This window comes from Eptatretus burgeri, chromosome 5 (genome assembly GCF_056783735.1).
Source record: "Eptatretus burgeri isolate ZD-2024b chromosome 5, Ebu_testis_v1, whole genome shotgun sequence".
Lineage (NCBI taxonomy): Eukaryota > Metazoa > Chordata > Myxini > Myxiniformes > Myxinidae > Eptatretus > Eptatretus burgeri.
In genome coordinates, this window is record NC_140965.1 from 117,996,499 (window position 1) to 118,009,034 (window position 12,536).

The following is a 12,536-nucleotide window of genomic DNA, read 5'->3' on the forward strand; positions in this document are numbered from 1 at the left end:
CTGGGAGGTGGGCAGATGTTGAAACTGCACAGTAGTACTTTCAGTTTATATGTGCAGCATGTGCATGTGTTTGTTTGTATGTATATATGTGTGTATATATATATATATATATATATATATATATATATATATATATATATATATATATATATATATATATATATATATATATATATATATATATATATATATATATATATATATATATATATATATATATATATATATATGTATATATATATATATATGTATATATATATATATATATATATATATATATATATATATATATATATATATATATATATATATATATATATATATATATATATATATATATATATATATATATATATATATATATATATATATATATATATATATATATATATATATATATATATATATATATATATATATATATATATATATATATATATATATATATATATATATATATATATATATATATATATATATATATATATATATATATATATATATATATATATATATATATATATATATATATATATATGTATATATATATATATGTATATGTATATATATGTATGTATATATATATATGTATATATATATATATATATATATATATATATATATATATATATATATATATATATATATATATGCAGATGGTTGGTACTACAGAACTTCAATATGGATGCAAACAAACACGACATAATAGTGACCGAAGCTTTTCGTGCTGTACTCTTCAGGGTAAAAATCACAAGGTTAGGAGGAAGGAAGGCGCATGCTTACATATGCAAGTCTCAATTAGGTATACACTTATTGGTTCAACCATAATGACATCACGGTTAATCTGAATGCCCATTGGACGGCTTATCATCTTCACCTTGAGCTCTCATTGGCTGGAGCAGAGTTCGTCGATGATTGACGTTTGCAACCGAATCCTGGAGAGAGGGGGGATAAATTTCCCCTAAAGTCCATTCACCATTTGTTACCGTACTTCCCTTGATCTTTCCATGCTGAAAGAGATACAGAGATCGTACAAATTGCTTTTGACGACATAATATTGGATCAGTGGTTAGGATGAAGGTTGCTTCCAACATACATAAATGAAACGAGCTCCGACCTCGGCTCAATATCCTGAACATATCTGCATTGTACTGGTCTGCACAGATAGGGTCTATCTTCATAATGAACCCAGATAGAGTTGTTTTTTTTCTTGGTGAAGGATGGTTTATTTTTTAAACGCTCAACGTGCGTATCACAACGTCTTTACTCTCCCCTTCTTCGTTTTTCCTCTTGCCTGTTGCCTGTAGCATATTTCCATGTGTCCAGAATAAATTGTAACCCTGAGACTTCACTCTGGACACTGAGCATATTTCTCCAGCTCCATGCTTTTTTCCACCCTTAATAATTGTGACTTTATTTTCTCCATAATAGTGTAGCAGAGAAGTGTAACAAATTCTTTCCGTCTGCTGGGAGTTGTATAGGTACAGTGGTTGGTTAATGCTTGGATGCTTGGGATTTGATTCAGAACGCACTGCTTATCATATGTCTGATTGCATAATGTTTGTTGAGGTGAATTACATATTTCAAAAGTGGCTTTGTTCAAAAGGGACTTATACAGGTTAATCACTGAGGTGTGATAAATTTATGGTTTCTTTGAGGTTTACAATTTTCTGAAAAATACTTGGTTCTTTTAGAATGAAGAAACTTTGAGGGGTTTCTGTCTGTTGGGGCTATCAACAGGAAAATGAGAACAGAGAGATCTTTGTGTGGAGTGCCATGTTTTTTTTCTGAATAAACTCCCATTTGGAAGACTCTCACCTGCTATTGTAGATTAATCAGTCAAAAGAACCATCCTATTCCCCTGAAAAGAAGACACTTTGTATCACTATTTGAATGTTATATGCTTGAGAGCACGTTTCAGCATTATCAAGAAAACCAATTTGCAGAAAATGTTATTTTGTAACAATTTTCAATTTAATGCTTTTACATGTAGACTTGTATAATAATGGAAGAGGAGTTTCCCCGAGTCATAAACATGTAACATTTCATGACTGATTGTATAAAGGGTAATTTAAAATGAAGAATCTTCAGTGCACTGAAAAAAACGGGCTGAGGATGATAAATGTACATACAATAGTTGCATCCCACTCCCACCTTACTCCAATACTTCCCACAGTTTTTTTACGCACCACATAGTGCTCTCATAATAATAGACAAAGTAATTGTCCAGTCTTCAGGACATCGTGAGACATTGATATCATCTTATCATTTACTATGGCGAATTATGCAATCTCTTTGGTGATTATTCAGCAATGTCTGAGTTATAATGCAATGTTAATTACTGTCTTAATATACTTTCACATCCTCCAAAATATGTCATGCTTTGTCATTATTGATTGGCTGTCTTCTTCCCCTTCCCCCCTTTTTCCTCCTCTTTTTATATTCTTCCTGTTCTGCATATTTCATGAATCTTTTCTCCCCTTCTTACTGCTTTACACTCTTGCTTTCACTCTTTGATGCTTTGTTTCACTAGCTTCTACTCCTTCTCCTCTTTCTTCTGTCCCTCCACCAGGGTCTGGACATAGTCGTGTTTGCAATGACTCGGAACGAGCCTACTGCGTCAACGGTGGTCGTTGCTATGTCATAGAAGCTGCCGGCATGTACCAGTTGTCGTGCCAGTAAGACTTGCGTCACCGCGTTTCCAGACCTTCATATCATGAGAGATTTAAGTGGCACTTCTTGCAGCTGAAATTGTATCAGGAATTTGTCTTACCATTTATTAGATTTCATTTGAATGTCACTTATTTCTTAAAGGTTACTTCACCCAAGTAAAACACATTTTAAGACATCAACCTTAATTTTCCACTTTTACAAAGATTTTGAGGACATGGGGTTTTGTACCGATATCAATGTGCACAATCTTACAGAATATTGAATAAGTGGCAGCCCAGTTCATTGTACAAATTTTGAATAGGCTTTTATAATGTAGTGCAAGGACAGCTACAAACCAAGAAATGCCACTTAAAGTTTAAAGCTTATCCGTGAATCTTGTTCAGTTCACTTTGTGATTTTGCAAATGATTACTTGTTTGTTTGTTTTTTAACCGTAATAGGTATGACAATCAAACCTCAAACACAATTGACAAAAAACTAGAATCATCGTATGCCCTTTTCACACTACAGGTGAATGCATGCCACACCCACTTTGCATGGGAGGAGATTAGTGATGTCAGAGTGTTTCTTCTTCATATTTCCAAAGGCCCAAAGACTGGAGAGATTAATGTTTTCAATTTCGTATAAAGCCTTCTAAGACATTTCAATTAAATATCTTGTGATAGGAGAACATACAGAATATCTTGCAATATTTATTTTTTAATGAAAAACTTCAAAAAATAGCAAAATGGTTTTTGACACAACAAATTTGGTATTTTTCACAATCACCTCTTTTTATCTTCCACTTCCATCGATGTTTTTGCTGCCTTAACACTTCTTCATCTCATCTTTTACATCGCATTTAAAACAAATGTTTATAATTAATTGATGTTAAGCTTTCACCTTGTTCATTCAGGATGCATCAACTATAACAATATAACAACTCATTGAAAACGACATCAATTGTACAATGACGATGAAAAGACGGCATCAATAATTATATAATGACAATGAAAATACGACATCAATTATACAATGACGACAGAAATAATGCAGTGATAAGATGGTGCTGAATCAATGATAGAATACAATAATAAGAGATGGTTAAAATGTGATGAAAAAAGAAATAAAATGAACTTCTTGTTTACAAAGCCAATTTGCTACTATTAATGCTTTTTCATGATAGCAAGAACTTTCAGCCTCTTATAGACTTCCTCTTATGGTACTGGAGGTTCACAAAGGCCATTGATGTGACATTGTGGTATTTCTACATACAAAAAGACCAGGAGTCATCCACCTTCTCTACAGGCCAGGTTTCTGAACAATACATTGAACCCACACCAGTGAGGACAAGGCTAAAAGGCTTTACACACTCCACCAACAGGCTGCTCATTATGGCTTTCAATATTAGAATGTCTCGATTTTAAATTGTCTTCAAAGTTTTTCGATCACATTAACACTAGAAATGTCTTGGACTGTATTTTGGGAAAATGAAATTTGATACCAAAAACCTCTGACATCATTATTCTCTTAGGATGCATAGTGCAGTTTAGTTTGGTATGGCAAAAGTACATTTACGGTAAGAAATCAGCATTCATTACCACGCCTTAACAAGATAAGCATTTTGATCCCGAAAGTTTCTGCCTGTAGTATGTTCTAGTTCTTATATAAATAGTATTTATTAAAAAGTTTTGCTTATTTGTTTTTAAATACCTGACATTTAAAATATATACTGATGGAAATTCTGAAGCGGTGCTTTGCATGAACATGCCTCAAAATATGGCTCATTGAGATAATTCATTGCGATATCCTGTTGATTTCTTCATATTGTATAAAAATCAGTCTTTTGGAAAATAACCATGTTAGCAAAGACCAATAATGAATTCAAATTATGACCAGGCATTAAAAACAAAATTGTGTATGTATCATCTTATAAGAAAAGTGTGACCTTCACAAACCAAGCTCGAGCCATTGTGAGAGAGAACTCAACAGCAATCTCAAGGTGACCAGGTTAACCACAAGATTGCTTGATTAGTGGGTGGTGATTGTGCCCTTTTACATGTAAAGAGTGTCATTGCAATATGCAAATATGTACAACACGTAAAACCCTCATATGGTTTGCACAGTTAGAGGATGGAAACCTTTTTTTTATTGATAAAGATCAACTTTTTAAATCTTTTTTGAAAATCTGACCAGATACGAGGGAAAAAAATATCGGTTTATTTTTACACCATTGATAATACCATGCATTTAAATTGGTTATCTTTGTTCGATTCTTACAGGTGTTTGATTCAATGCCTAAAAATAATGTACAGCTCATGATGCTATATATATCACTTTTTCAACCAACACATTTTTATTTCTGTTCTTTTGGAGCTTTATCATTTGACCAGTTCTTATTATATACACTGTGTGTGTACACGTGCGTGTGCGTGTGCGTATACTGTGTGTGTGTGTGTGTGTGTGTGTGGGTGTGTGTGTGCGGGTGTGCGTGTGTGTGTGTGTGTGTGTGTGTGTATATATATATATATATATGTATATATATATGTATATATATATATATGTAGATATATATATATGTATATATATAAATATATATATATATATATATATATATATATATATATATATATATATGTATATATATATATATATATATATATGTATATATATATATATATATATATATATATATTTGTATGTATATATATATATATATATATATATGTATATATATATATATATCCATGAAATCTCCATAGACAAACATTGGCAGAAGAATGGGCCATACTGAAGAGCTTAGTGACTTTCAACGTGGCACCGTCAATGGATGCCACCTTTCCAACAAGTTAGTTCATCAAATTTTTGCCCTGTTGGAGCTGTCCTCATCAACTATAAGTGCTGTTATTGTGAAGTGGAAATGTTTCGGAGAAACAACAACACAGCCACAAAGTGGTAGGCCACACAAGCTCACAGAATGAGACCGCCATGCATTGAAGCGCGTATCATGGATAAATCGTCTGTCGGTTGCAACAATCACTACTGAGTTCCAAACTGACTCTGGAAGCAACGTCAGTCTAAACACTGTTCGTCGAGAGCTTCATGAAATGAGTTTCCATGGCCGATCAGCCGCACACAAACCGAAGATCACCATGCACAATGCAAAGCGTCGGCTGGAGTGGTGTAAAGCTCACCGCCATTGGACTCTGAAGCTGTGGAAATGAGTTATATGGAGTGATGAATCATGCTTTACCATCTGGCAGTGCTGAGGACAAATCTGGGTTTGGTGGATGCTTGGAGAATGCTACCTGCCTGATTGCATTTTGCCAACTGTAAAATTTGGTGGTCTGGGGCTGCTTTTCATGATTTGGACTTGGCCCCTTAGTTCCAGTGAAGGGAAATACTCATGCTACAGCATACAATAACATTTTAGACGATTTTGTGCTTCCATCTTTGTGGCAACAGCTTGAGGAAGGCCCTTTTCCTGTTTCAGCATGACAATACCTCCGTGCACAAATCGAGGTCCATACAGAAGTGGTTTGTCGAGATCGGTGTGGAAGAACTTGACTGGCCTGCACAGAGCCCTGACCTCAACCCCATCGAATACCTTTGGGATGAATTGGAACACTGACTGTGAGCCAGACCTAATCGCCCAACTTCAGTGCCCAACCTCACGAATGCTCTTGTCGCTGAATGGAAGTAAATCCCTGCAGCAATGTTCCAACATCTAGTGGAAAGCCTTCCCAGAAGAGTGGTTTCATCGCTTATTGGCGAATCATCAGCATCAGCAAAGACAGAAATTGCATAATTATCGTCATTTTATATATATCAATAGGTTATTGAATGAACACATAACAGCTTATCATTAATTTAAAAATGACAGGATGCTCGTGTTGTTTGATGCATCAATCAGAGAAGGGATTTGAAATGTTTTGCTTCATGACCACTCAAGGACGTCAATTGCAGTCACGGCACCGATCCGGCATGTTATCCACTTGTGTGCACAATGCACTATGACATCATTAGTTACCACTATATATATATATATATATATATATATATATATATATATATATATATATATATATATATATATATATATATATATATATATAGTAATTATGCAATTATCCTGACGTTGACCAATGCTGTGATGATGACCTCATCACAACGGTGTCATGCCTGCCAACCCAGAAGCAGTTTATGTGAGGCAAAGTCAAAAGCTCTTACCGAGCAGATGAAAAGTGAAGCTACCAACGTGGTTTCGCCCTTCTTGGTGCTCATCAGGGCACCATATTGCTATTCCATTCACTTGTTGACTTTTGAAGCCCTTACTGCTTATAAACTGGCTCTTGATATCCCACTAACTGTGACTTGTGAGGCCAGATTGAATTTTACTCCCACAAGTGCCATCGACTGCATGAACATATTGTGTTACATCAACGAATCACAACCACGAAGCACCATTGATGTTATTAAGCAGTCAGGGAAAGAATTAATGTAATGATGCAATTCTCCTGACTTGAACCAACGTTGTGATGATGACATCATCACAACGGCATCATGCCTGCCAACCCAGAAGGGCATCCAGCATTTCATGTGAGGCAAAGTCAAAAGCTGTCACCAAACAGATGAAAAGTGAAGCCACCAACCTGGTTTTGCCCTTCTTTGGGCTCATCAGGGCAACATATCGCTGTTCCATCCACGTGGTATATTTTGAAGCCCATTCGGCTGATAAACCTGCAATATATAATCCTGCTAGTCAGGATGCATGCAGCAATAGCTGGTATGGCACTTGTTTCCTGGTATGGACTCGGGTGTTGGAGTCTGATCTCAACTTAATGTCTTGTCGGTGTTGACCCCTTCAATCAGGAGAGGAGCTTTGGCTCCTTGCTGCCACGGAGACCAACTCTTATTGAGGAGTAGTCCAATTGTAGGAGCATGCATTCTGACCTGGATATGGGTGTTTGTTTGACCATGTACTTCATCATTCGGGCTGAGGTGCATGTGTGTGCACTCATGGAACAGTCTTGGTAAAATGTGTATTATGGCCTTGAGGTCAAGGTGTGCATACCAAGCTGTTTTCATATATAATTCTTTTTTTTTAACCTATTTTTTATATACAAAAGCTTTCTCATAAGGTGAGAGCCAACAAGCTCGAAACACGTGTCTTTGGGTGTTTCTCTCTGGGGTAGACTGGTTGGTTTATAAAATTGAGAATTAAAATGTCTTCCTCATATTGGCTGTAATACAGTCATATGAGATGTTGGGGCTGTAGCTCTGCTAAGCTCATGCATAATATGCAGAGCCTATGCAGCTGTTAAGCCAGAAGAGCCTTTCTTTAATTTATATTTTCTGGCTGCTTGCAGAACTGTTTTGTGTACCACAGACATGTTTACGTGTGTTCAACCATTTCCTGTTGGTCAACATACATGCAACAATAGCTGGTGTGGCACTTGCTTCGTGGTATGCACAACAATGATGGGTCTAATATATTGTCAGAATCCACTGTTCGCGGATTCGCCATTCGCGGACCACGCTTATTCGCAATTTATAAATTGTGACCAGCTTCGACATTTGTGACTTTGTGCTTTGCCAATTCACATTTTGTTTTTTTTTTCGCGTTTTCGCAGTTTCCGGGCATATTCACAATTTTTTTTGGTGTGTGTTTTGCGTTTTTTTTGTGTACTTATTCACGGTTTTTCGCAGGTGTATTGGCGGTTTTTCACGTCATTTTTTTATTTTCCCTCATGAAATACAAACCGCCAGGAAACAACGAACCCAACCCCCACCCCCCGACCCTTTTTCCATTGAAACAATGACGCACGATTCACTTATTGGCTATTTGCGGCATTTTCCCATTTTCCAGGAACGTATTCCACACAAATAGTGGGGTCCAACAATATATATGTATATAAAAATGCCACAATTTTTTCTTAAAATTTGACTGTAAATATGGATTGGGTCCTATTCATTGCTAAGTGGTATTTACTAATACCTTTTAATAGGAAGATATTCAAGGGCACATTCTTGCAACTTAAAAATCAGTGCACACCTGCAGGCAGAACTTGCAATTGACTCCCTGTTCGATATGCACATACAAAAATAATGAACCATGGGAAGCAATCTTCATGCTTCCCTGAAGTTTTAATGAGGAAAAAACTCCCAAAAAAACATTGTTGAAGAAAAATTAGATTTGCAAGTCATTAAATAACAGAATTGTTGGTGGAATTTAAAGATCCATCAGTAGATTTCATGAAGTGTTGGCAACTTGTCGTCTGCACCCTGAACAAATTGAAAACTCCTGACTCCTTCATTCGAACGTCAGGCCTGGACAGCTAGTTGGTGAAAGAGCGGGACTGAAACCACTCCTCGGCCCATCCTAAATGAGGGTGGGAATAATTATGGCAGATAAAGAAAGAGTAGGTGCGTTAAATTGAAAAATAATCAAAAGATGGCAAATGAAGTTATTCTTTTTAATTTATGTGATTGAGCTGTAGGTGAGCTGATTTTTTTCTCTCCATTTGCTGATGACAATAATCTTCACAATAACATAATAGAAACTGCAAATACATCCAAAGTATCAATTGACTCCAGAGGGAAATGAACCAGCAGGTGATATGACGTTCCACTGATGGCAGAAAGAACAGCTATTTTGGCAAGGTGTTGGCAATAACTCACAATTTTTTCAAGAAGGACACCATGGAGTCTTTCATGTCCAGCGATTAATGCTCGCAGACAAGACAGCCAGTTTAATGTCCATCCGAGGGACGGCACATGCATTGATGAATCACCCTGCCTGTGAAACACTGGAATGATAGTTTATAGCTGGCCAGGATTCAAACCCAGCTGATTCAGCTTAGAGGTGAGTGTGCCTACCTCAAGGCCATCCTGCCAGCCCCCATGTTAATATTATTATTATTATTATTATTATTATTATTATTATTATTATGCGATTATCATCATGCCCTTATGATTGGACGTAATTGAATAATAAATTTGATGAAAAATCAAACGAGGATGACATCGAGTCTCGAGTCAGGATCGGCGAAAGATGTATCAACAATCTAATGTTGCTGACGCTACCACTCTGTTGGTAGAAAGTAAAGAGGGCAAAATGAAACTGCTGCAGACATTGAAGGAGGAGAGTGAAGAGCTGGTCTTCATTTAAGATTGATGTGTTCAGATTGGGAGATAATCGCGTGGAAATTTTGGAAAGGTTCATCTCCCTGGGTTCTAAGATTGAAGTGAGTGGAGAGTGTGGAGATAAAATTAATTGATGATTATTGTTTGGGAGAACAATGTTCGGATTGACAAAGAACTGGAAAGACAATGGCTGGTGAATGATCTGGTGCAGTATATCCAGTTGCAATGTGTGGATGTCAGTCATGGATAGTGAAAAATAAATAAAGGAAGAAGATTGACAGTTAAAATGTGGTTTTGGAGACTGAGGTCAAGAATTCCTTGGACTGGAAGAAGAACAAACAAGTATCGGTACATTCAAAGTACACCGCCCTCATCCCAAATACATAAATAACAATCCTCCACCGCTCAACATCGCCGGGGCACCTTCGGCGCCCAGCGATGCCACCTTGCAGCAATGGAGTTGGAATTGGGAGAAAACAGCGAACAATAATTGATTGATTAATTGCAGAAATAAAATACATAATAATCGTAAAATAATTACTTGATCAATTGCCGAATAGCATACCTAAACCACCACTGTTTCATCTGAATCGGTAACTTTTTTGAAAATTCAGTAATTAATGAAAAAATTAATAATTTATCGATTAATTAATTAATCATTCCATCAAAAATATCCTTTCATAGCCAAATCACTTGGTCACTGTCATGTCCAAAGTATCATCTTCCGAGCTCAAAATATGCCTGAGATATTGCCAGGATGAGAAATAAAATAGACTAGCCGAAATCCCGTTACAGACGGATTCCGTTCCATGAGCCCAATATGACAACCAGTGGCGGCTCTTGTAAGAGCCGTATCCCAGTCGATGTACTAATGGCCTTACCTAATGAGGCCTACAAAACGTCCTTGTACACGACATTTTTGGTGTAGACTGCTCCTTGTGAAGAAGTCCCCTGATGTGTGCACGTGTCTACTTTGACATACAAACACTGTGTCAAAACTTTTCAGGTCACAGTACCGAGAAAAACGTGACGCAACCGCGAGGAGGAGCACAAAATTGGTCCTTTAGTATTAATATAGAGACTAGCATAACCCGTGCTCTGCGCGACATGTTGGGGTGGGTGTGTTTGAGAAAGGAACTGATGCAGAGTATCAGTAGTAATTTTACTTTAATGCAGTAAGTGTAATACGATTTCACTGTTTCAGAATCATTTTATTTACTTTTTTTTTGTGCCATGCACCTCATATGGTCTTTGAGATAATGTAAGCCGAATATCACGTTACTCGAGTGCAGAACAAAGTCGAAGATAGCGCGACACGAAACCACAAACTCGGAAATAATATATAAGATACAATGTTTCTTGTTACATTTTTTTGTTTCAAATTCACATTCTGAGGTAGTCAGCATGTGCAGAAGAGGGTTTTACATTGCAGACGCTATTTTCGAGGAGTGGAATTACACCTCTCAGTGGTGACGGTCTGTCGACGACAGACGTAATGATGTCAGCGAATGACCGATGATGCCATGACGTCCTTACGCCTCTTAGCGGTGACGTCACACGTCGCCATGTAAATGAATGTAAAACGAAAAGTGTTTATTCTGCTTCAGAGTTGAAGTTTGACTATTGCCACGATGTGCGATGCACTCTCACAGGTACGAAGTCTTCTTTCAGTCCAGGTCACAGTACCGAGAAAAACGTCACGCGACCGCTAGGAGGAGCACAAAATTGGTCCTTCAGTATTAATACATAGATAAGTAATTAATAAATCGATAATAATTTAATAATTAATCAATTAATTGATTAATCAAAAAATAATCACTTTTTGCCAAAACAACATCTTCACTTTTTTCCTCAAATTTGAGCTCCCATGCTCAAAGGATTGCTGAGATATTACCCGGACAAACAAGCAAGAAAACAAACAAACAAACGGAGTAAAACTTGAGTACTCCCTTCCTTCGGCGCCCAGCGATGACGTCATGCATTGCCTTTATATGGAATTGGGAAGGAGCCGTGTACAACAAATCCGTGCTTGAAGGAATTAGACCACCATGGACAGTAGAAACACTTATTCCAAAACAGAGACTGTCATACTTTGGACACATCATGTGTGCAGAAAAAGAAAGTCTGCAGAAATAAACCATGCTGGGTATGGTTGAGGGAAGAAGAGGAAGAGGCAGGCATAGTATTCGCTGGATAGATGAGGTAAAGGCACAACCAAGCTGTTGCTGCCTGAGCTTCGGGAAGCAGTGAAGGATAGGGATGTTTGGAGAAATATGATCATGAAGGTCACCAGAAGTCTGCCATGACTTGATGGAACTGGATAATTGTTAATTTTTTTTTTTTTTAGAAAATGTGTTAGAAATTTTTACAAACAAATTAATAATGAAAAGCTGAAATCGTCTTGCATAAGTAATTAATTATAATAATTATTCAACCCCTTTTCGATGAAGCTCCATATTTTGCTCAGGTGCATCCAATCTCCTTTTATCATCCTTGAGATATCTCTACAAATTGATTGGAGTCCACCTGTGGCAAATTCAATTGATTAGACATGATTCAGAAAGAAACACACATTTCTGTGTAAGATCCCATAGTTGACGGTGCATGTCCGAGCGCAAACTCCACCGTGAAGTCAAAGGAACTGTCCGTTCCTTTGTCCGGAACTCTGAGATAGAATATTTGAAGAGGCACAGATCTGGGGAAGGATTTAAAACAATTTCTCGAGTGTTTAAGTTCCCA

At 36.7% G+C, this 12,536-nt stretch overlaps 1 protein-coding gene across 12 annotated transcripts in view; it reads left to right on the top strand.

Annotated features, from left to right (window-relative positions):
* The window catches only part of LOC147027227 (pro-neuregulin-1, membrane-bound isoform-like), a 1,384,261-nt gene that overhangs the window by 1,140,497 nt on the left and 231,228 nt on the right, over positions 1-12,536 (top strand). For 9 of the 12 annotated variants that reach the window (XM_085883477.1, XM_085883478.1, XM_085883481.1 and 6 more), the window contains one exon: positions 2,534-2,678. In XM_085883477.1, coding sequence (XP_085739603.1) covers positions 2,534-2,678 — 145 coding nt within the window. The remainder of the gene's footprint in view (positions 1-2,533; positions 2,679-12,536) is intronic. The other 3 variants (XM_085883485.1, XM_085883482.1, XM_085883488.1) reach the window with 1 other exon arrangement.